Raw genomic sequence first — 25,885 nt, forward strand, 5'->3', positions numbered from 1 at the left:
ATGGCGGAGATGGACGACCTATCCCAGTTGCTTGCTGGGAATTCTAAGGAGGAAGCAAGAAAATATTGGGAGAAACCATACATGTGGTTAGATACTTACGGCTTAAGATTTACTGGTGTGAACTTTCATTTTTATCTTTTACTATATATATAAATCTGCAATATATAGAATAGACAGTTTAAGTGAAGACTTAAAATTGTTATAAGATCTTATATAAATTATAGTGATAGGATGTGAAGCGTATAATAATATGTTAAAAACATTTTATTTTAACGATTCACTGTCACACAGAATGGATTATAATTGTATTGTTAGCTGTATTATTACTTTTCTATTTCCACTTTCCCTTTCCCTTTTCTTTTCTCTGGAAAACAAATAAAACTTTCCAAACTTAGATGATGTTGAAGACTGCCACCCCAACTGAATTTCTTTCCATGAAATCGGACATTACATTGGGTATGCTCTGTGATGTCCAGTCGATATTCTGAATGTGTGAATGATTCATTGGAAATCCGCCCCCCCTTGGCAAGGAATGGATTGATCTCTTTTCTTGACAATTTGGCTGCTGTTCTGCCTCTTGGGTCAGCCTTGATTCCTGAAGTTTCCTGATATTTTTATCTTTATCTGGCAGCTACTGATGAAGTTTCTCACCCTCCTCATTCCTCTGATCATCTTCTGCTTAAAGAAAGAGAAAGATTTCATTGGCACTTGGGAGAGTCAGTTTGGCGTAGTGGTTAAGTGCATGAACTCTTATCTGGGAGAACCGGGTTTGATTCCCCACTCCTCCACTTGCAGCTGCTGGAATGGCATTGGGTCAGCCATAGCTCTGGCAGAGGTTGTCCTTGAAAGGGCAGCTGCTGTGAGAGTCATCTCAGCCCCACCTACCTCACAGGGTGTCTGTTGTGGGGGAAGGAGATTGTAAGTCGCTTTGAGTCTCTGGTTCAGAGAGAAGGGTGGGGTATAAATCTGCAATTCTTCTTCTAAAGTCCAAAGGCATCTACATGACTGCAGTAGGAAAGGACTGATGGCCCTTTGACCTTGTCCATAGGGTTGCCAAGTCCAATTCAAGAAATATCTGAGGACTTTGAGGGTGGAGCCAGGAGAAAGGTTGTGACAAGCATAATTGAACTCCAAAGGGAGTTGTGGCCATCACATTTAAAGAGACCACATGCCTTTTAAATGCCTTCCCTCCACTGGAAATAATGAAGGATAGGGGCACCTACTTTGGGGGCTCATTAGACCCCTAGGTCCAATCTTTTCGAAACTTGGAGGGTATTTTGAGGAGAGTCATTGGATGCTATGCTGAAAAATTGGTGCCTCTACCCCAAAAAAACAGCCTCCCCAGAGCCTCAGATACCCACAGATCAATTCTCCATTATCCCCCTCCATAGGGAATAATGGAGTGCCAAGAGACATTTCCCTCCCCCCTCCTGCTTTCTGATGACCCTGAAGTGGGAGGAGGGCCTCCAAACCGGGAATCCTCTGCCCCCACCTGGGGATTGGCAACCCTACGAGTCGTCCAGCTTAACTAAATCCGCCCCCACCTTTCCCCAGTATGCAAGATTTAAGGATACCACAGCCCCTGAAGAACCACAGTTGAGCTCCTGTCCAGAAGGAGCTTCTGAGTCTCCAAATCTCAAACCCAGAAGACCTCTCTACCTCCTTACCAGCGGGATTTATAATGCTACCAAACTAAGAGTTGCACAGAAGTTAAACAGAAAAGGCTCATAGGTATTCCTTGTCTGTTCCCTTGATATAAACATGAAGGATACCCACTCTCAGCCAGCTCTTTTGAGAAGCAAATTCTCTCCTGAGATCCTCTTGAGAAGCAATCCAGCCCTTCCTTCGATTCAAGGCTCCTGTCTGTCTCCATCAGTTTCTCTTACATTCCTTTCCTTGGACAAGAAGCAAGACAGGCCTAAAATTAGTGTATTCTGCATTTCGGTAGAAATAATCAAATCCATAATTATAGGATGGTGTAGACTTGTCTTGGCAGTAGTATGCATGAAAAGGATCCAGGGGTCTTAGTGGACCATACACTGAATATGAGTCAACAGTGTGAAGTGGTGGCTTAAAAGTAGGGCTGCCAATTCACCGCCTGGGAGGTTCCCAACCCACCAGTCCACATTGGGCCTGTGGGGGGGGACCTCCCTCTGCGTTGCTGGCGCAATAACAGCATCAGGAAGTGACGTAATCAAAATGGTGACACGCATGAGGGCCGCTCTAGGCATTTCTGGGGAAACTCTATGGTTTTCTCAGACATTCTAGCCATTTGGGAGGTTAAAACTCTATGGTACAATAGGTACCATAGAGTTTTAACCTCCCAAATGGCTAGAGAGTCTGGGAAAACCATAGAGTTTCCCCCCAGAAACGCCTAGAGCGGCCCGCATGCGCACTACCATTTTGACGATGTCACTTCCAGGTGACGTCATTTCGTCGCCTGCCAGGACTTGAAGAGGATTTGGCAACCCTACAAAAAGGCAAATATGATTTTGGGCTGTATCAACAGAAGTATAGTAACCAGATCATGTGAAGAAATTATATCGTTTTACTCTGCTCTGGTTAGACCTCAACTAGAATATTGTGTTCAGTACTTGAAGGGCTGTCATATGGATGATGGTGCAGAACTGCTTTCTGGTGCCCCAATGGGTTGAAATTAAATCAGGAGAGTTTTCAGCTAAACATTCAGATGAACTTCCTGACAGAGCGGTTCCTCAGTGGAACAGGCTTCCTTGGCGGGGGGGACTCTGTAGGTTTTTAAATAGAGACTAGATGGCCATCTGGCAGCAATGCTGATCCTGTGAACTGAGGCAGATCATGAGAGGGAGGGCAGGAAGGGTTGCATCAGTGCTTCGTTCTTGTGACCCTTTCTTAAACACCCAGGGAAATGCTGATCACCATTATGGGATCAGGCAGTTTGGCCAGAGATCCTGGAGGTTTTTTGCTGTCTTCTGGGCATGGAGCAGGTGTCACTGGGTCTGTGTGAGGGGGGAGGCTATTTGTGAATTTTGTGCATTGTGCAGGGGGTTGGACTAGACCAGGGACAGCCAAACTGCAGCTCCGGAGCCACATTGGCTCTTTTGCACATACTGTATTGCTCTTGAAACCCCCACCACCCCATTTGTCTCTTTAAATCGCTTCTCCAAACCAACCCAGTTGGTGGCTTAGAGAATGCATTTAAAATTATAGTTGCTTTCTTTCCACCTCTCCCTCCACCTCTTCTTTTTAGTTGCTTTCTTTCCACCTCTCCCTCCCTCCTCCCTCCCCATCTTCCTTCCTTCTTGTCTTCCTTTCTTCTCATGTCTTGCAGCTCTCAAACACCTGACATTCATGTCTTGTGGCCCTCAAACATCTGACATTCGAGTCTTATGGCTCTCAAACATGTAATTTCTATGTGGCTCTTACATTAAGCAAGTTTGGCCACCCCTTTACTAGATGACCCTGGAGATCCCTTCCAACTATGATTCTATGACTCTAATATTTTGATTCATGCATAATCCCAATGGCAGCAATTCACACCTTTGGCACCTAGGAAATACATGTGTTACTCAAAGAGGCAGTTTTCAAGTAGTTAGGGGAATTAGCATAAAAGAGACAGAGTGAAAGACGAGTAACTGAGATCTCCACCTACGTATGTGGGGATTTTTCCCTATGAGAACGCTCGAAAATAACCAGGCAGTTGTACAATGAGTAAATTTTTTATGAAAAGAAAAGGATTAATCAAGAATGCATTATTAAGAAATCATTTTCGTCAAAAAATGCATTATTTATTAGGAGAGGTAATACTTGGTGAAAGTGCAAAAGAGATCGTATTAAAAATTGAGAAGCCTGGGAAAAGCCATTTAGCAAAACAGGACATTAAACTGGTTTTGCCTGTTGCTGCTATATGGGTTAAATTAACGGAAGAATATAGGCGCTGGATCCTTAATCATATGTGCCTACAGGGTGGAAGAGAAAACCGAGTTTATGGGAAAAGAGATGTGAATTGGACTTTGGTTTTTCTACCATCCGCTGCATACCTGTGTGGAAATACATGCTTATGAGAACAGTAAAAGCACTACAGTCATGGTTGAAGATTTTTTGATTTGTTATTAAAAGAAATGGACATGGTATTTTAAAGAGGTTTCTGGAACAGAGCCTTAAGGCTTTTCCTCCAGTTCTACTTTCCCGTGTGACTCTTGATTGCTCAACCTCCAGGTGGAACCTGGGGATCTCTGGGTTACAACTGATCGGCAGACGATAGCGATCAGTTCCCCTGGAGAAATGGATTGCTTTGGAGAGCAGATGGTTTGGTGTTGTTTATTTGATTCATGTATACCTCACTTTTCTCCCCAGTGGGGGCCCAAAGCGGCTTACATCACTCTCCTCCTCTCTGTTTTCTCCTCACAACCACCCTGTGAGGTAGGTTAGGCTGAAGGTATAATTGACCCAAGGCCACCCTGTGAGCTGCCGTGCCACGAGTGGGAATCCGAACCCAGATCTCCTAAAGATCCTTGAACAACACTCTCAACCACTACACCAGGCTGCTGGTGAGGTCTCCACAACCCATCCCCTCGGCAAGCTGTACACCCCAAATCTCCAGGAATTTCCCAAGCTGGAGTTGGCAACCGTTTAAAAAGTAAATTCCATGTGGCGAGTGTGCTCTGCGACCACCAGAGGGCTGTATAAAATGCTGGGCTCTGAGACGTGGATCGCTCCTCTCTTTGTGCTTGCTTTCCCCCCTCTCTTTCGGGGGGAAAGCAAGTTTTCCAAGAACTTTTCCCGCAGCATCCGGCAGTCCCTTCTCCACACACACCTCAAGAAGCTGCAAGCGGATGCCGCTGCGACCCTCGCATCCTTCAGGCCAGCGGGGAAGGACATTGATAGAAAGAGCCGTGGAGATCCGCTGCTTCTCTTCCTTCTGCAGGGAACAAAGGTAGGTAGGGATGGAAGGAGCGTAGGGAGTAGGGAGAGAAAGCAAGCTTTATAGAGCTACCTGACCACAACTCTGCCTTATTGTTATCCAGACCTTCCTCCACGGAGCACAGGGGTGCATCTCTCCTCACAACAACCCTGAGAGGTAGGTTATGCCGAGAGAGTGTGGGGATTTGATAGGGTTACCAGGTCCAGTGGAGGAGGGGTGGTGGTTTGCCAGCTCCAGGTTGGGAGTCTCTTGAAGATTTGGGGATGGAGCGGCAGGAGCGAGGAGGACAGGAACCTCAGGTCACTCATTTTTGGGCAGGGAAAGAGAACAGCATGCCTGGATGGCTGCCATGTGGGTAGGACGTTTGGATTTTCCCAGACACAACCAGTGTTCCCTCTGAGCTGAGTTAATGTGAGCTAGCTCATAGATTTTTATTTATTACCTCAAATTTCTATCCCGCCCTCTCCGCAAGTGGACTCAGGGCGGCTCAGTCAGTTCAAACCAGTTCGGACGTTATATTTACAATTAAAACCAATAAAATACAATTACAATTAAAACATTCCATGGTGCCTCCAGCTCACACATTTTTTTTGTCTTAGCTCAGGAAGGATGACCCCAGAGCACACTAATTGATGCAGCAGCTCGCCACCTTAATGCCAGGAGCTCACAAAGTGGAATTTTTGCTCACAAGACTCTGCAGCTTAGAGGGAACACTGGACTCACAACCACAAAAGAGCCATTTCCCCCACAACATGGGGGAAATGTCCTCCCCCCACACCCGGTAGAGTATAAATGAATCAAATAAATAATGCCAAACCATCTGCCCCCCTGTCCTCCCCCCCCCCACAGCTTCATCCTCACTGTGGGGTACAATGCCATCAAGTCCACCCTCCAAAGTATCCAGTTTCTCCAGGGAACTGATCTCTCAAATCTATATATGAGCTGTAATTCCAGGGGATCCCCAGGTCCTACCTGGAGACTGGCATCCCTAATTGAGTCTGTTTCCTAGCTGCTGTTGGGGAAGTCTACCAGAAATTCATAACATATAATTGAACAGAACCAGCCAACCCGCACACACACACACACACCCCGCCTTCCTGCAGGGCTCAGTTAGTTTTCAGATACAAATCAAAAACCTGGGAAGTAATAATCAAGAGGAGCGTCGCCCTGACTGTGTGGAGAGTGACTTTCCTTTCTCCATCAGCAAGCGCCAAGAGAGCCAGTTTGGTGTAGTGGTTAAGTGTGCGGACTCTTATCCGGGAGAACCGGGTTCAATTCCCCACTCCTCCACTTGCAGCTGCTGGAATGGCCTTGGGTTAGCCATAACTCTTGCAAGAGTTGTCCTTGAAAGGGCAGCTTCTGTGAAAGGTCTCTCAGCCCCACCCACCTCACAGGGTGTCCGTTGTGGGGAAGAAGATAAAGGAGATTGTAAGTCACTCTGAGTCTCTGATTCAGAGAGAAGAGCGGGTATTTCATCTTCTATTTAAGAAGAGGGTGAAAGCAGAACAACTCAGAAGGACTTTTTAACAGGATTGTTCTTTCTTTAAATGCTAATTGGGATTTTGTTAGTCTAATAGGAGGCATGTGTATCAGTTCAGTGGTAGAAACAATAGGGCTGTGACCATACTTATCCTAGCCTGCCCTATTAAATCTGCAGAAAAACAAAGGGGGTGGGGATGAAAAACAGCCCTGCTGGATCAGACCAGTGCTCCACTTAGTCCAGCATCCTGTTTTTCCACAGTGGACATTCAGATGCCCCATGAAGACCTACAAGAAGGGGCTGCCAACCTCCATCTGAGGCCTAGATTCCGTCTGGAAATACAACTGTATCACCAGACTCCAGAGATCAGTTCCTCTGGAGAAAATAGTGGCTCCAAAGGGCAAACTCTATGTAACATTCCGTAATCTCTATGGAATGAGATTTCTCCCTCCATAGGCTGGACCCCCAAATCTCCAGGAATTTCCCTGAACAGAATTGGCAACACTGTCTATAAACAGAGTGATATCTCCTAGTAATTGGCACTGAGAGGTACATTGCCTCTGGACATGGAGGCCCCATTTAGTCATTGTGGCTGAGCACTATCAAGCCATGTAAACAGCCAGGGGGAACAAACATCAATCGTCTTGTGAAAATAAGGCTAATCACAGTGCTGACTGTAGGAAAGGTGTATTTACAAACAGCCAATGAGGAAGAAAACTCTGCCAGGGCCAGGTGATGCAATTCATTGCAAGAGCCGATTAAGACACTTCTGGCTCCCTCAGATGCTAGGCAAGAGGTGGTTTGCTTTTGTTCCAAGAGGGAAAGACTGAGGAAAGAAAGTGGGCAAAACAGAAGCTTTCTGCTTCTCACAGGTGGGATGAATCTTTTGTGTGTCTCTCCTCCTCCTATGGCTTTAAAATAGGAGGCTGGGTGCTTACAAACAAAAGGAGAATTTCCTCAAATTTGAGAGGGGCCCCAAAGACCAGGAGGAATGAGGGAAAACTGGTTTTGCGCCAGCTTCTGTATTCAGAGGCTTCAGTTTCGGCAAACGGTTTTGTGTGGCAAAGAGAGTTGTGAGGCTGCGGTGTTCTCATCTTACTGCTGTGCTGCTTCCCTCAAGAGAGATTTATTTTGGGTATAGAATTTGATCTAGATAGCAGCAGAGAAGTTTTTCATTTGTTGAATTTCCTTGGACCTGCAGATGCAGCGAAGCAATGAGGATAATTCAGGAGAAGGCACGAAAGATGAACGTTTCAGAGAAACTGAGGCACTTCTGGTAAGCATCCAGAATCCACTTGGAACAAAAATCCCAAAATTCTGCCACTGCAACACATTCAAGGGTGAGATCACATATGTAGGTGAAATTTTATGGTTCAAACGCCAGTTTTGTAATTGTTGCCCTTTTAAAAAAAAATGCCACTGGGGGTGAGGAATTGATAGGATAAAGGCTCTGGGGTTGGAAAAAGGGCGCTTAAATTTGTAACTTGGGCCGGCTCCTCTGCGATGCGAGGTGAGGTGATCACCTCAGACTGCAGATGCCTCTGTCGCCAGGGCAACCAGCAAAAGGATGGCTCACGAGAGGGAGGCAACCTGTGAGCATTTGGGATGCTTTGAATTATTTTATTTTTTAAACTTTTGTTTATTAGGTTTTAAGTCACCACTCACCCAAAGGGTCTTGTGGCAATTTACAACATTTAAAAGCCGATAAGGTAAAAACTAGAAACAATATAGGAGCTTACCTGTATTGACTGATATTTAAGGGGGACTCTATGGCTGTGATCATACACACTAAATCCGGGGTGTCGAACTCATTTGTTAAGAGGGCCGCATCTGACATAAATGAGACTTTGTTGAGCCGGGCCATGTGTATCATAAAATGTAATGCCGGGTAGCAGAGATATAAACTTTATAAAGGACACAGACACACACAGTTAAAGATTTTGTATCTCTCCTGTGTGAGTGAGGGAACTGGGCAAAGGAAGCTCTGGCTCTTTCCCTCCCGCCCCAGGGGATGAAGAAGGAGCGTAGCCTCAGCCAATAGAAGGAAAAGAGGGTCTGCTGTATGATTGAGAGAGCCTGGCAAAGCCCGCTCTCCCTCCTCCCCTTCCTCCCTGAGGGAGGAGCCTCAGCCAATGGAGAAAATAGAGGCTTTGTTCTGAAGCTCCTGTGTGGTTGAGCAAGCCTAGCAAAGCAAGCTGTGACAGAAGGAAGCAAGAGAGGGGGAGAAGAAAACAGACTTGCTTGCGGGCCTGATTGAAACCCTCCGGGGGCCTGATTTGGCCCCCAGGCTGCATGTTTGACACCCTTGCAATAAATAAAGCACTTTCAATCCACTTTCAGTGCAGTTTCCAACTGGATTTTGCAAGTTCACACAGTAAAATCCAGTTGTAAAGTGGATTGAAAGTGCATCATTTAGTGTGTGTGATTGCAGCCTATTACTGGCAGCCTGATAGCCCATCCTAGCCTGGTCTTCACAGAAGCTAAGCAGAGTCAGCCTTAGTCAGTACTTGGATGGGAGGCCACCAAGGAAGACCAGGGGTTGCTATGCAGAGGCAGGCAATGGCAAACCACCTCTGCTCATCTCTTTGCCTTGAAAACCTTCGTGGTCCTCCTGAGGTCACCATGAGCTGGATGTGACTAGATAGCACACAATTACAATTAGGCTCAGGGCTTTTTTTTTTGTAGCAGGAACTCCTTTGCATATTAGGCCACACACCCCTGATGCAGCCAATCCTCCAAGAGCTTACAGGGCTCTTAGTGCAGGACCTACTGTAAGCTCCAGGAGGATTGGCTACATCAAGAGGGTGTGGCCTAATATGCAAAGGAATTCCTGCTACAAAAAAAAAACCCTGATTAGGCCACTCTTGCAGATTCATGACGCAACTATTCCCTTGTGGAAAGTCCTTCTCTCTTGTCCCTCTGATTGCAGAGGGAGATTGAAAATGAGAGGAAGATTATCCTTCGGGACTGGCAGGAGCTGCGGAAGTTTATCGAAGAGCAAGAAGGAAGTGCATTGAGGAGACTGGAAGAGCTGGAGAGAGAGATCGTTGTGAGGAGAGATGAGAGCGTATTGTGGGTATGTTTGGAATTCTGACATGGCATGGTGGGCACAGCGGCAAAATGGCTGCCGCAGGAGGCGGAGCCAGCCACAAAAGTATTGCCTCAGCTTGACTTCAGTAACATAGTGCAGATCCTTGACGGTTGCTGCCAAAGCAACATTTAATAAAAAATCTGCACAGCCAATCGAAAGTCTTGCTGGCAAAAGCCCTGCCTGGCCCCACCCACTTCCTAAAAACACTTGACAGGTTTCATGGCACCCAGGGGTGGAATTCTAGCAGGAGCTCCTTTGCATATTAGACCACACACCCCTGATGTAGCCAATCCTCCAAGAGCTTACAAAAAAGCCTTGTAAGCTCTTGAAGGACTGGCTAAATCAGGGGCATGTGGCCTAATATGCAAAGGAGCTCCTGCTAGAATTCCATCCTTGATGGCACCCGTGAGTTTCACATCAGGCACCCTCGCTCTAAGCCCTGTTTGGTTCTGCAGAGGAACTGGTTGGCCATTGTGTGAGACAGGATGCTGGACTAGATGGACCACTGGTCTGATCCAGCAGGGCTCTTCTTACATTTTTACATTCCAAACAACCGGTTTTTAAAAATCTGCCACCCAAATCATCAGGGGCACACCTTTTAAATCAATGCCAAGGCTTCTAACCCAGTTAATCTGATTTAACATCACAGCCTTAATTCCCTCCCTCCTTCCCCTGCATCTGGTCTAAATTAAAAGTATAATGTCCTTTGAATTTCCACCTAACAACGTTTCCTACCAGAACCTGTAAGTGCAAGAACTTAGAAAAATATGGAGGTCTTTGGTTCATGTCTAATAGGTTTCCTTTTCTCTTTCTTTCCATGTCTACTCTAGAGCATTAGAAGGACCAGAAGCAAGTGAGTTTTCTGTCTTTATTGCCCACACATTGCTCTGCTTAGCTTGTTTATTAGCAGAGGTGGAATTCTAGCAGGAGTTCCTTTGCATGTTAGGCCACGCACCCCTGATGTAGCCAATCCTCTCAAGAGCTTACAAAAAAGAGCCTTATGAGCTCTTGGAGGATTGGGAGGGGGTGTGGCCTAATATGCAAAGGAGCTCCTGCTAGAATTCCATCCCTGTTTATTAGAACTGCCCTGAATTGGAGGAGGTAGCCGCTGGGGTTTCTTCCACATGCCGGTGATTCCTGCTTGTGCCCTTATTGCAATTCCAGAGGCATTTGCATTTGCACCAAAGCATCCACAAGGGAGCATTCTCCATGCTGTCCCTGGTGCAATGAAGCAGTTCAGAGTGTCCAACTACAATTTGGGAGACCCAGGTTCGAATCCCTGCTCTGCCATGGAAGCTTGCTTAGTGACCTTGGGCCAGTCACACTCTCTCAGCCTAATCTACCTCACAGTGTTATGAAGGTAAAATGGAGGAAAAGCCATTGTAAGCCACATGGGAGTGAAATGCAGGGTATAAATCAGGGGTGGCCAAACTGCACCTCAGGAGCCACATGTGGCTTTTGAAGCCCCCACCACAACCTCATAGGCCAGCTAGGAGAAATCATTTGTCTTTTTAAATCACATCTCCAAGCCAGCTGGCAGTTTGGAGAATCCATTTAAAGTTAAAATTGCTTTCTTTCCACCTCTTTCTTCTTCCCCATCTATTTTCCTCCCTCCCTGTTTTGTGCTCTCAAACATCTTACATTTATTCCAGGGCTTTTTTTTTTTTAGCAGGAACGCACAGGAATACAGTTTCGACTGGCTTGGTGTTAGGGGGTGTGACCTAATATGCAAATGAGTCCCTGCTGGGTTTTTTGTAGAAGCAACTGCGATGTGGGAAGCAACTGCGATGTCAGGGGATCTGCCCTAATATGCAAATGAGTTCCTGGAAGGCTTTTTTTATTTAAAAAATGCCCCCTGATTGTGGCTCTTACATTAAGCAAGTAACATAGGCCACCCCTGGTATAAATAAATAAATATCCCCTTGTGCTTGCCATTCCCAACCACACCACTAGAGGGCATTCTGACACCTTTGACAAGAAGAAGAGGAAAAGACTGGATTATTCCCTGTCCTCCACTCATAGTCTCAGAGCAGTTTACAATCTCCTTTCCCTTCCTGTCCCCACAACAGGCTCCCTGTGAGGTAGGAGGGGCTGAGAGCTCTGACAAAAACTGCTCTTGAGCAGAACAGTTCTGAAAGAGTTATGACTGACTCAAGATCACTCCAGCAGTTGCATGTGGAGTGGGGAATCAACCCCAGTTCTCCCAGAGAGTCCACACACTTAACCACAACACTGTCTGGAACCACTACTCTGAGAGAGTTATGACTAGCTCAGGGTCACACCAGCAGATGCATGTGGAGGAGGAGTGAAGAAATCAAACCTGATTCTCCCAGATTAGAGTGCCCTGCTCTTAATCACTACACCAAACTAACTCAGATCTGTAATTGTTATATCACTATAGTGATATAACTATAAATTATAAAAGGCTGGCCCAAAAGCCTGCCAAGAGTGCTGGAAGGGGAAGAATGTAAGGTATGAGGGGATAAAAAAAATTGTTTTTATTTCATTTTCTTATACAACAAAATTTTCATATACCACAAAATAAAACACACATAAATCAAAAATCACTATACCATCAATACAAAATACTCAAAATAAATAATGATACAATCAGATTTGGGAATTGTGTTATGTTACCATGTTGCCTAACTAACAAAAGACTGAACAGTGTATAAATTAAATAAATTCAAAGTAACCAACTAGTTTTAATAAATTGAGAGACTCGTACCCCTGAAGGACAGTTCTCTTCTAGTAGTGTCAATATTGAAACCAGCGTTCATGATAGTTCAAACAATATGAAAAATGTGTCCAGATTCTACTGAACCCGTCCTTAAGAGTAGGTATAACTTGCATGGTCCAGTGAAATGCCTAGGGAAACTGGTGCCAAAGTGAGCAAGGAGGCCCAGAAAGTTGCAACCTCCCTTTCCTTGTTGTGATCAGCCTCTCTTTCACTATGATTCTTCTGGAAAGCTCATATACTCGTATCTGGGAGAACCGGGTTTGATTCCCCATTCCTCCACTTGCAGCTGCTGGAATGGCTTTGGGTCAGCCATAGCTCTCATAGGAGTTGTCCTTGTGAGAGCTCTCTCAGTCCCAACTACCTCACAAGGTGTCTGTTGTGGGGGGGGCAAGGTAAATGAGATTGTGACTGCTCTGAGATTCAGAGTATAGGGTGGGATATAAATCCAATATCTTCTTCAATATCTGTATGGAAGCAGCCAAGGGTTGTGACAGAATGGGACCCATGACTGACTGCGCTGGATGTAAATATTTTAATTAAGAAGTGGGACATATTCTTCCCCTTCCCCTCTCTTTCTTCATCAGAAAAAATTCGGTATTCTGTAAGCCCGAAATGGACCTTATGGAGCTGGAACAGAGGATGAAGCATTTCTCTCAGAAAAGGATTGCTGTGCAAGAGGTGCTGTTGACCTTTAAGGGTGAGTTCAGCTGTCGAGGCTGACTCTGTGAGCACAGGATAAAGTTCGTTTCAAGGGGAGACCATGTTTGTAGAACTGTTTGATTTATGTCCAGTTCGATTCAAGTCCAGGAGCATCCTAGAGACCAACAAGAGGCTCTTCAGAAGCTCTGGCTAAACCTTGAAACTCATTGTTGGTCTTTGAAGTGCTCCTGGACTCAAATCGAACGTGTTTTTATTTTGCCTGTGTGATGCAGTCTAACCTGGAGTCTAACTTTCCCCCATCTTTCTTTCCTCAGGAATTTTGCATTCGGAGCTGGGGAATGCCTTAACTCTGCCTTTCTCATCTGGTAAGAAAACACAAATATGTTCTTCACACCCACATCCCACAACCCGGTCCCCCCTATGCTGACCTGACAATAGTTGGGTTTTAGATTTGTGATTCAGAAACAATCAAGTGATTTTCCTATTAGTATTGTCATTGCTAATGAATGGTCCATTACTAAAAGTATATGCATGTATCCACATATATATTCATATAATTACTTTTACATATTCACATATACTCATGTATTCATACTGTATCTATATTTCCACCTGTACTGTTTTATACAGGGGTTTTTTTGAAGAGGAACGCAGTTTTGGCTGGTTTGGTGTCAGGGGTGTGTGGCCTAATATGCAAATAAGTTCTTGCTGGGCTTTTCCTACAAAAAAGCCCTATGTGGAAAATGGTGTTGTCAGGGGGTGTGGCCTAATATGCAAATATGTTCATGCTGGGCTTTTTCTGCAAAAAAAAGCCCTGTGTGAAACAATGGTGATATCAGGGGGTGTGGCCTAATATGCGAATAGATTCATGCTCAGCTTTTTATACAAAAAAGCCCTGTGTGAAACAATGGTGGCATCAGGGGGTGTGGCCTAATATGCAAATGAGTTCCTGCAGGGCTTTATATAGTCATGTATGAAATTATCCAGATATATTCATGACTGTGTTAATCTCTGCCTTTTAATATCAGCATTGTTTAACATTTATATGTATTCATTATGGTTTCATAGTATAATGTAGAATCGTATGAGGCCTCAATAGAGGGTAGGTTACTGTGGGAAGCCTGGGACTAATCTTGTCTCCCAGGGAATGAGAGATAGGTACCAATGGAAAGATGTCTGCTTAACTGGAATGCGGCCTTGGAGAAAAGCGACACCGTGATCTGGGAATTAATTCAAAGACTTTTAGGCAGCAGAAGTTCAGTTGGCGAAGTTGATGGGCCATTAATCTGTAACCTATATCTGAATTGTGACTTTTGGTTATTATTGGTCTTGGAAGATGGTAGTCGGGCATGGACTTACACATGCTATATTTGCTAAATGATTCTTCATTAAAAGCTTCTTTTGGAAGACTTGTGACAGATTCTGGGCAAAACCTTACAGATGACCTATTTCAGCAGACTTTGTTTCCCTGTATTTATCAAGCAGAGTTAGTGTGAGCTAGCTCACAAATTTTTACCCTCCAGCTCAGACATTTTTGTCTTAGCTCAGGAAGGATGACCCCTGAGCACACTAATTTATGCCGTAGCCAAATCGCTCGCTCCTAACTTTAATGCCAGTAGCTCATGAAGTAGATTTTTTGTTCACAAGACTCTGCATCTTAGAGGGAACGTTGCTTGCAAGTTCAGTGTTGGACTCCCGCAGGGGTGAGAGCTGGGGAGCGGGGGGGCGGGTTTACAAACGAAGAAATGCTTTTCAAAATGTCTTTTCCAGTCTGCCTAGGAAAGTCATCCTTCTGTTTGAGGTTTCTCTGTTGCTGCCGAAGATGTGGCAGGGAAGCGGCTGCATTGGAGCTGGATCAGGTAAGGGGATCTGCAGGGGCGTGGCTGGGGAGGGAGAAGGGAATTGTGGGTACAGAATCCGGGGGGTGGGAGATACTCCAGTTTGGGGGGCCCAACTTGCTGGCACAGAGCAGGTTGCTAGGGGGTCCCCACCCCCAAACAGCCCTGTTGCCATAAGACGTGCCCTGCACAATGACGTCACCTGGAAGTGACGCCATCGTGCTGGGCACACTGTGCCACAAATGCTCTAGGACTTACGGTAACATTCTAATACCATAGAGCTTTACTGCAAATCCTAGAGCATCACTCCAAGGATGCTCTAGGATTCGCTGTAAAACTCTAAGGTACCATAGAGTTATATAGCGAATTCTATAGAGTCTGTGGCATGAAGTGCCTGGTGCAACTACATCACTTCAAGGAGTGGCAGAGGGATTGGCAACCCTACACCTGTCCTGACACCCATTTTCTTCACATGCACATTTCCCTCATACACGTTTGAACCCATGTCAGAAGTATTTGGGGGAACTTCCTTTGGAGTGGAATAACAGGTGACAGGGACAAAATTAAGCTGTCTTCTTCCTCCTAGTACTCCTGTGCTGAATATCCCTCCCCTTTGGTGTTGCTTCCTCCCACACATTCCCACATAACATATAGTTTTCAGCAAACAACTGAAAAAACACGCTGCAGCTGCTCAGAGACACACTTCTATTTCCCCATACTTAGTTTGTTTTGAAAGTTTGAGATGGGTGCCAGCTATGGGTTTGTTGGCGAAAGCCCTGAAGAGGCCGAGCCCAGACTGAGGCTTTATTTTCTTTCCTTCCGTTTTGAACTGAGTTCTCTGGTGTTTTAGGAGCCTGTGACCTTTGAAGAGGTGGCAGTCCGATTCACCAAGGAGGAGTGGGCTCACCTGGACCCCCACCAGAAAGCATTGTACATGGATGTTATGCAGGAGAACTATGAAAACGTCACATCTGTGGGTAAGACTTCCTTTCCCTTGGGTTTTATGGGCAGGGGCCTGTCTCAGTACATGTAATTTATTCTCACCTGGCCCTTTGGGCTTAAAAAAAAAAGAAGACAGTTTCAGAATGTTGCCATGTTGATCTGCAGTAGAACACCTAGTTTCAAGTCTAGCAGCATCTTTGGGATCAACAAGATTTTGGGAGCATGAACTTATACCTAATGACATAGACATCAATCAGCTATTCTGACGTATATTGCCTTGTTTTTTGTTGTTTTAGCCCAGGGGAGGGACGGTGGCTCAGTGGTAGAGCATTTGCTTGGGAAGCAGAAGGTCCCAGGTTCAATCCCTGGCATCTCCAAAAAAGGGTCCAGGCAAATAGGTGTGAAAAAGCCTCCGCTTGAGACCCTAGAGAGCCGCTGCCAGTCTGAGAAGACAATACAGACTTTGATGGACCAGAGGTCTGATTCAGTATAAGGCAGCTTCATATGTTCAGTCAACCAAACTAGCAATCACCAGACCCCAGTTTGTGATTCTTTTAATCTGCTAAAAAAATTCCCATGATTTTGCATACTAATTCACTGCCTACTTTCTCCATATTAAGGACTGCTTGCCATTCCATCCTGTGGTCTGATGAAGCGTGCTTCTAGCATACGAAAGCTCACATTCTGAATAAAACTATGTTGGTCTTAAAAGTACTGCTTGACTCCTGCTTTGTTCTACTGCTTCAGACCAACACAAATGCCACAAATTCAAGGCCAAATGAGATGTGACAGTGGCCATGGGGAAAACCTGGGCTCCAGTGCCATTTTAAATTAGAATTTAGCCATTTTAAAATTGCTCTGTGATCCTTATCAGGCACACAGCATGGAAGTAAGAGACAATCTTGCTTCTCCCTTTTGTGCCTATAAAATATTAGGCCAGCCCCCACAGCTGTTTCCCCACTTTAAAAGGCATGGTGGTGGTGGGGGAACAAGAGTGTCTGTTACCACCCTCAACAACCATTTCAAAATGGCTGAATTCTCCTCTAAAACGGTTGGCTCCATGGTTGTTGTCACGTCTAGTTTGGTCCTCAGCATGCTGGATACGATCTACAATCTCTCTTCCCCGTCTCCACATTTTATTTATTATTTATTATCTTTGATTTCTAGCCCGCCCTCTCCACAAGTTGGCTCAGGGCGGATAACAACAAGTAGTATAAAAAAACAATCCAAAACATCATAAAGCCATCTGACAATAAAATTAAATATCAGTTAGAATATAGATTAAAATACCAGTTTAAATGATCACTTAAAATTATCATGGTGGTGACATAAACTATTATCCCACATAAGACCTCACAGCTGGAAAAGGCAGCTCAGGTAAAACTGCTTCTGCATAATATTAGTGGTCCTGTGGGCAAAGAGCAGCCTTGTATACACACAGGGCCACACATAAATAATCCATGGACTTTGGCACTCTGCTGGGAAATTATAAAGATGGTTTAGCAACACATGACTACCAACAATGACATTTCTCCCTCCCCCCTTCTTTTTTTTCTCCATGGCAACAGTGCTTTCCCTCACCAAGTCTGTTGGGACACCCTGGGCAGAAGAAGGGGAAGGGGCATGCTTCCTGATTCCAAATTCTCAGGGCCCTGACAAAAGGAACCATTGTGAAGTCATCAGTACAGGTGAGAGAAACCACTGGTCTGTACTACCCAGTGCTGTCTAATCAGAGGACTGTTCCTTCCAGGCCTGCTGCCAGGCCAGAGGGGGGCAGTTAGGGTTGCCAAGTCTTACCTTGGCTTTGGCGGTGGCATGATAATGTCACCTGGAAGTGATGTCATCACGCTGGGCTCATCGTGCCGGGGACGCACTAGAATTTGGGTAAAAACTCTATGGCACCATAGAGTTTTAACCCACTTCCAGGTGATGTCATCATGCCAGGCACATCGCATGACGATAGCGCTCTTTGGGGGCGGGGATCCCCAGATGGCCTGCTCCATGCTGGCAGGGGATCTCCCACCCCAAGTGGGAGTTTGGCAGCCCTAGGTGCAGTGATTAAGAGCACTGGAATTTAATCTGGAGAGCTGGGCTTAATTCTCCATTCTTCCCCCACAGGAAGCCTGCTGGGTGACCATGGGTCAGTCCCAATTCCCTCAGAGCTCTCTCAGCTCCACCTACCTCACAAAGTGTCTGTTGTGGTGAGAAGGCAAGGTAAAAGCCAGCTCTTCTTTTTCTGCCTTTGGGTTTAACTCCCCGCTCTGCTATTTCCATGTCCACCCCAGACCAACTGTGGTTTCTGTCAAACCAAATGTGCCCCGGAGGGGGTTCACAGCCATTTGTAAAACTTGATTCTCAGGAACCTGCTTTGGCTTACAAGCTTCCTCTCTTCGCACTGTTTTTCTGACTGGAAATGACTTTTTAAAATATTATGCAAACGTACTTCATAAATCGGAGACCCTTGCCTTCTAGAAGAGGGTGAATATAACCCAAGGTAAAAACACACAATGAAACACAGGGGTTCCATGTTGAAATCTCTCTCCCAGGTGTACGTGGGGGGCATAGTTTGGATCTGAACGACGGTGTGTAGAGAAAAGGTGTTTAAGCCTTCTCCTCTCCCATGCCATCTTCCTAATTTGAAATGGACCCAGGAAGCTGTTACATGAAGGCATAGCAGTACATGTAATTTTCCTGAATGGGACAAATAATGACTCCATGGGGCTGTTTCAGGTGGGAGAAAATCTTGCAAGGAGGAAGAGCTTCATCTTCTCTCCCTAGTCACTGTCATTCCCATGCAAACTGGGCATCCATGCATAAAATCATAGAGTTGAAAGTGACCTCCAGGGTCATCTAGTCTAACCCCCCTGCACAATGCAGGAAATTCACAAATACATCCCCACCCCCACTTCCAGTGACCCCTGCTCCATGCCCAGAAGATGGCAAAAACAAAGACCAAAACCTCCAGGGTCCCTGGCCAAACCGGCCTGGAGAAAAATCGCTGCCTGACCCTAAAGTGGCTTCCTGATCCCACATGCCTGAGAATTATGTTTCATAACTGCTGGGAGTACTGTGCTGTGGTCTGACAGGAACCACAGCATAGCCAGAAACGGTGAAATGGTTACAACAATTAGCCACCTCATAGGGTTGTTGAGGGTATAAAATGGAGTGGGGGAATCCTGAGATCCTCTGAGAAAGAGCAGGGTAAAATAGAACCGAATAAACCAAAGTCAAGTTTAGCAGATCCTGTCAGGGAACCCCAAGGTGGGAGGCAGGGGCTGAGTGCTTCGACCCACAGGACTGTAGAACAGGAAAGCAGAACCAAAAGTCAAACTTATTCATGTACGTCTCTTCCCCCTCCTTTATTCCAGCTCATGTTGTCGAGAATAGGGTGGAGAATAATGTACTGCCGGACAATTCTGAGCAAAACGTACCTCATGACGCTTCTTTCCGAAGCGCAAACAATGGACCCCTCCTGAGTCATGAGGGAGGGGAATCATCTGGGCATCGACGCAGATCAACGAGGCTGCAAAAAACCAAAACGGGAGCTGAAGAGGAGAGTCCCATTCCTCCTCAGGATGTCAAAAAAATCGCTGTCCAGAAGAGGATCGGTAAGGATGGGAGACAAAAGGCATGTAACAAATGTGGGAAACTGTTTACTCAGAGTGTCCTTCTCCTCAAGCATAAGAGAACCCACATGGGCATGAAACCTATCAAATGCTCAGACTGCGGTAAAATCTTCAGCCGTCATTCCTTCCTTCACAAACACAAGAGAACCCACAGAGCAGAGAAATTGTTCCGCTGCTCGGACTGCGGAAAATCTTTCCATCAGCGTTCCCATCTTGCCTCACACAAAGGGATCCACACCGGAGCCAAACCTTACAAGTGTTCAGAGTGTGGGAAAAGCTTCCGGCGAGGGCCTGACCGTAATAGACACCAGAAGATCCATACAGGAGAAAAAATGCATAAATGCTTGGATTGTGGAAAGAGTTTCCTCCTGAGTTCGAGTCTCATGAAACATGAGAGGACCCATACAGGAGAGAAGCCATATAAATGCTCGGACTGTAAGAAAAGTTTCAGCCAGAGATCTCACCTTATTGTTCACAGAAGAACCCACACGAGGGAGAAACCATTCAAGTGTTCGTTCTGTGGCAGCGGGTTCAGTCAGAAAGCTCATCTCACGGCCCATGAGAGAACTCACACAGGAGAGAAACCCTACAAATGTTCTGAATGCGGCAAAAACTTTAAACTGAACGCGACATGTAGGAAACATAAGAAAACTTATCATTTTGGTGCGTAGATAGCGGGAGACATGTCTGTCTGAGCCAGAGAATCCCTGAGGAGATTCAACTTGTACAAATGAGACAGTGCAAGGAACTGCATGAAGAAAATTGCATGAAGAAAGAACTATAGTGTAGTGGTTAGAGTGCAGGATTCAGAGCAGGGAGTTCTGGGTTCAAATCCTCAGGCAACCCTGCAGCTCATTGGAAAGCGTACTGGAGCTTTTCTACCAGGCAAACAGCTCCTGACAATTAGCTGTCATTAGAAAATCTCTACAACCACTAATAATCATTTGCATTTTTAAAGTTCCTATCTTTAGTACCCTTTGGTGTAGGCCAAACCAAGCTGGTAGACCCCACTCCACTGTTGCCAGGAAATTATAGGCCTTTACAGGATTATAGTTTTACCCAGGAGTGGAATTCTAGCAGGAGCTCCTTTGCATATTAGGCCACACACCCCTGATGTAGCCAATCCTCCAAGAGCTTACAAAAAAGAGCCTTGTAAGCTCTTGGAGGATTGGCTACATCAGGGATGTGTGGCCTAATATGGAAAGGAGATCCTGCTAGAAGTCCACCCGTTTTTACCATACTCATGGGACGAAAGTACTGCGTGTGCTCTTTCTCATGCCTGTGTTCTCCATTTTGTCTGAACACATGAACACACATGAAGCTGCCTTGTGCTGAATCAGAGCATTAGGGTCAGTACTATCTGCTCACACTGGCAGCAGCTCTCCAGGGTCTTTCACATCACCTCCAACCTGAGCCTTTTAACTGGAGTTGCTGGGGATTGAACCTGTGACCTTTGGGCATGTCAAGCAGATGCTCTGCCAGTGAGCCACAGCCCCTCCCAATAATGTGTGGATTTTTACTGTGGAACATGCGTGCTTGACAAAATGGCGTGAAGGTGCATGTAGCATGTTCTTCTCATAGGCGTAGGAAAACGTAATGACTGAAAAGAGCTAATTCATAACAGTATGTAGCTGTGCATCTGAGGGCTTTGTGAAGTTACCTTATACCGTCAGACCACCAATCCACCCCAATATCTGTGGTGAATAGTGGATGGCACTCCCAAAGGGTTGCAGTGGGAAAGCAGGCACAAAATGGCTGCCACTGGGTGTGGGGGAAATCAGATCTGCTTTGGGGAAGAGAGGCTCTTTAGATTCCATTTCCAAGGGAAGGGGAGCATTTGTTCCCTACATGGCTAGTGAGAAGTTGCCAAACCCATCCAAACACACAAGGAAGTTTGTGTCTCAGTGGTCAAGAGTATGATGTGCCTGACAGGGCTGAGCTCAGCCTTTGCTAATCAGAATCAACCTAAATTCCCTAATGGGTTTTCTTCCTCTTTTCTGTTGAATAAACCTACAAAAAACCTCCCTGGATCCTTCCAGCATCCTGTGTCACATGGCTGACAATCAGTTGCCCTGGGGTTGCCAGTGGAACTCTGGTAGCTAGGGGTATATTGAGAGGGGAGGACAATAAAACTGGCATCAGGCTGACATTGCAATGTCACTTCCGATGTGAATCCGGAAGTGATGTCACCAGGTTGGGGTGACACTCTAGGATTCCCCTGAAATGTGTGTGGCACCAGTCTCCTTGACCCTCAGTTTTGTTCCCACTGCTCGTAAGGTCGCCAGTTCTGGCTTAGGAAATTCCTGGAGATTTGGAGGTGGAGCCTGGAGAGGACAGAGTTGGGGGGAGGCAAGGGACCTCGGTGGGGTATAATGTCATAGAAGCCACCCTCTGAGGCTGCCATTTCCTCCAGGGGAACTGATCTCAGGACTAGAGAGCCATTGTAATTCCAGAACCCCAGATTCCACCTGGAGGTTATCGGTTTTACCTTACTTGCGTGTACTGCATGTGCTCTTTCTCATGTGCTTGTTCACCAAACAGCTGTTCCCTAAATTGACCTAGAGGGCGAACAAACAGGGCCAAGAAGCCCAGGCCCTCACCTGTAGTTTCTTCCTAGAAAAGGAAATACCCTTCAGTCACCATGGCTTGTAGCCACTAAGAAGAAGAAGATATTGGATTTATATCCCGCCCTCCGCTCCGAAGAGTCTCAGAGCGCCTCACAATCTCCTTTATCTCCCTCCCCCACAACAGACACCCTGTGAGGTGGGTGGGGCTGAGAGAGCTCTTACAGCAGCTGCCCTTTCAAGGACAACCTCTGCCAGAGCTATGGCTGACCCAAGGCCATGCTAGCAGGTGCAAGTGGAGGAGTGGGGAATCAAACCCGGTTCTCCCAGATAAGAGTCCGCACACTTAACCACTACACCAAACTGGCTCTCCAATGGATCTCTGCTAAATGAACTTTTAAAACTAACCTGCAGCTTGAGGAAGTGGTGTGTGTATGGGGGCACTTGTCAATAGACGAAATAATCCAATTTGGAACTATGACAACCTGTGGCATGGGAGCTCCTTTTGTGAGAACCAGAGCTGCTTTTTAGAATATGAACATATCTGGCTTAAAAAATAAGCACCTTTCCTCTTTCGAAAAGAGATAAATAAGGGGGAAACAAGAAAGAGATTTATAAAATTATGCATGGGGAGTTGACAAAGCGAACTTTTTCTCCCTCTCCCAAAAGACTAGAACTCAGGGGCATCCAATGAAATTGATGGGCAGTAGGTTCAGGATGGACAGAAGGAAATACTACTTTACACAGAGAGTGAGTCAAATGGCATTCGCTGCCAAAGGATGTAGTGAGGGCCACATGAATAAACAGCTTTAAAAGGGAATTAAATAGATTCATGGAAGAAGAGGAGATTGGATTGGAGCAGTTTACAATTTCCATTCCCTTCCCCTCCCCACAACAGACACCCTGTGAGGTAGGTGGGGCTGAGAGAGCTCTCCCAGAACTGCTCTTGAGCAGAACAGCTCTGAGAGAACTTGTGGCTGACCGAAGGTCACATCAGCAGGTGTATATGGAAGAGTGGGGAATCAAACCCAGTTCTCCCAGATGAGTCCGCACATTTAACCACTACACCAAACTGGCTCAGTCTATCAGTGGCTACTAGCCATGGTGACTGAGGGGAACCTCCACATTCAGAGGCTGTGAATCCCAGAGCCAGGAGGCAACACCAGAGGAAAGCCTCAGCCTCTGTGCCCCGTTGTTGGCTGTCTGGAGGAACTGGTTGGCCACTGTGTGAGACGGGATGCTGGACTAGATGAACCATTGGTCTGATCCAGCAGGGCTCTTTATGTTCTTAAGTCTGTTAGAGCCCCCAAATAAAAATGGCAGGGCACCTGATTCCACTCAGCTGTTTATTTATAAGATTTATATCCTGCCCTCCCCTGTGCTGTCTCCAGAAATTTACCATTACTGGTACTGATGCTGAACTGATCCTGGAGGGGGAAATTAATTTGTAAGCATGGCAGGGCACTTAAAGAGTGGAAGAGGTACATTGAAGATGAAGGTTTTCACTCTTAAGTCAGTAAAAGCTTTTGAACTTAGAAACAACTAAAGCAAAAGAAATGGAAAGTGAAGAAAACTATGCCTGTTGTTTCAGACGCTCAGACATTAAAAGATAGATAGATGCTTCGGCTTGGATAGAAAGTTCTTGAGACTTGCAGGACATGGCTGGCTTTCCACTGGCAGCCCAAAGAAATGAGAAAGTCACTTTCCCCCCATGTGAATTCTCTTCCTGAAGTCAAGAGTTGCCTGGTGGTGAACACAAATGGTATTGCCTTATACTGAAGCAGACCTTTTTGGTCTATCAAGAGCTATATTGTCTACTAAGACTGGCTGCGGCTTTCCAGGGTCTTAGGTAGAGCTCCATGGATCTTGGCTTCCTTACTGCAGCACTGCTTTTGGGAGCATCTAATGGCCCACTTTACAGGTTTTCCTGTGATCTTTTGCAAACCTAATTCAATACTATCTGTTTGGAAAGACCACCGTTAAGCTATGTGGACAAAAAGATGTGTCTTTTTTTGCAGGTCTAGCCCATATTGGTGCTATTTTCCTTGCCCCCATGGCCTATCCAAAGGCACCATTTGCCTCCACTACCAGACAGAGGGGGGAAATAATTTAATTTAAAATGGTGTGTAATTTGCCTACAGGGACAAGTACTGCCAGGAAAGTGATAACCATTCTAAGCCTGTTGTTACAAATAAACGTTTGATCTTTGTATTATATGTGCCTTTTCTGTGAAACTGATTACTAATTTTCTCGTGGTGGGTCCAAATAAGACAGTTACTCTGTGGAAAATCATAAGAACATAAGAGAAGCCATGTTGGATCAGGCTAGTGGCCCATCCAGTCTGTCACACAGTGCCCAAAACCCAGGGGCTCTCAGGAGGTCCACCAGCAGGACCAAAACTCCAGAAATCCTCCCACTGTTGTCCCCCAAGCACCAAGAAGACAAAGCAGCACCACCCCAGACAGAGAGTTCCAACAATATGCTGTGGCTAATAGCCACTCATGGACCTCTGCTCCATATATTTATCCAATCACCTGGAAGTTTGCAAATTGATCCCTTTTCTTACAGGGTTTGGGTTGCCACGTAGGGTGCGAGCACATGGCTTGGAAAAGGGAGCATTGGAACCTTGACCTGGATAGCCCAGGTGTGACCGTAATGAACGGGTTAACAAGAAAACTAAGGACGCATAGAGCCTGCATCAGGTGACCTGAGGGTGGGGGCTAGAGTGCTTGGAACTCTCAGAGGTGATTGACAGCTAACGGTTGAGGGCAGTTAGTGTCTGACGGAGTCTGAGGGAGACTGCTGAAGAGAGCAGTTGGTCTGAGAAGGAGCTGAGACAGGAGCTGAGGAGAGTCTTTGAGAGAAGCAAAGCTCACTGTTCACTCTATTTAGACAGCCACGGGGCTGTGTGTGACTAGAGGAGAGTCACAGTAAAAGACCTGAGAGGTCACAGACACAGAGACACTTCTCTTAAGAGCTAAAGAGGTGGTTGAGGGAAAGATGTGGGTCTAGAAGTCTGAAGGGCTGGGAGAAGAGACACCAGTCGACTTAAGGGACTTGGCACATTATACCCAAGAGGCCAACCCAGAATAGTGTTGGAGAGTGAAAGCTGTATGATCTGTGAAACCTGGGAGACCTAAGTGAACTAGATATTATAAAGCCTGAACTACGAAGAAACTGTTAACTGCTTGAGATACAATATAGCCCATGTATATATTTCCCATTCCCCAGCTGAAGACGGTGTGTGTACGTTAATAAATTTCTGTGGTTTAAAGTTCTCTGGTGCCAATATATTGGGAAAGCTATCAAAGCTGCTGTGGTCCCCTACCTACAAACTGAGTTTATATCCATCTGAAAGCAAAACAAAAACCCCGAAGAGACTAGTAGTGAGAAATCCATATTACACCCACCCCTTGAGTTCCATAGTTGTGAGGTAAAAATTCAAAAGAACTGAGGTGGAAGAGGGGCTGGGGTAGCCATAAGCCGCATATAGAAGCAATCCAGTGAGACCGCGAGGGGCGCTGTTATACCAGGTAAGCCCAATCTCATCAGACCTAAGTAGGGCCAACCCTAGCGAGTACTTGGAAGAGAGACATCCAAGGAATATCAGGGCCCAGACGCAGAGGCAGGCAACCTCCAAGCCACCTTCCTGAAACATCCTAGCCTGATTAGGGGTCACTAGAAATCACCGTGACTTCCAGGCATGCAAGCACATGAACACACTCTCTCACACAAACACTTTTAAAAGGAGCATTGGACAGTGCATTGTTTAATCTATTTAATCTCTGCAATTGTCAGATTTCAAGAGTAACACCAGATGTCTAAAAAAGCCAAAGAAAGGAAGTGACAAGATTTTCAACATGCGCAGTGGTCGTGTCCAGAAATTTGAGGATAATGTGATCATTGAAATCCATCACAGGACCAATGTTTAAATTCCCAAAGATACCAAGGTTACCCTTGGGGCTACCCTTGAAGAGTGTTCAAAGGCTGCACCTAGTGCAGAGTGCTGTAGCTAGATTGATGGTCAGGGCTAGCTGTCAG

General features: G+C 45.8%; 1 protein-coding gene across 1 annotated transcript; it reads left to right on the top strand.

Moving 5' to 3' along the window:
• On the top strand, positions 1-25,776 carry LOC132571828 (zinc finger protein 154-like). Its single transcript, XM_060238621.1, has 11 exons — positions 1-86; positions 4,741-4,915; positions 7,585-7,659; positions 9,313-9,455; positions 12,799-12,911; positions 13,189-13,239; positions 14,645-14,733; positions 15,563-15,689; positions 17,223-17,342; positions 19,023-19,943; positions 25,643-25,776. The coding sequence occupies exons 1-11, from the start codon at positions 1-3 to the stop codon at positions 25,774-25,776; spliced, it is 2,034 nt and encodes a 677-aa protein (XP_060094604.1).
• The last annotated feature ends 109 nt before the right edge of the window (positions 25,777-25,885 follow it).

This window comes from Heteronotia binoei, chromosome 5 (assembly GCF_032191835.1).
Source record: "Heteronotia binoei isolate CCM8104 ecotype False Entrance Well chromosome 5, APGP_CSIRO_Hbin_v1, whole genome shotgun sequence".
Taxonomy (NCBI): Eukaryota; Metazoa; Chordata; class Lepidosauria; order Squamata; family Gekkonidae; genus Heteronotia; species Heteronotia binoei.

Coding starts and splice junctions, on each gene's coding strand:
- LOC132571828 (XM_060238621.1), top strand. CDS start 1: ATGGCGGAGATGGACGACCTATCCCAGTTGCTTGCTGGGAATTCTAAG. Junction 4,916..7,584: donor TCCTTCTGCAGGGAACAAAG/GTAGGTAGGGAT, acceptor TTGGACCTGCAG/ATGCAGCGAAGCAATGAGGA. Junction 19,944..25,642: donor TAAGAAAACTTATCATTTTG/GTGCGTAGATAG, acceptor TGCAATTGTCAG/ATTTCAAGAGTAACACCAGA.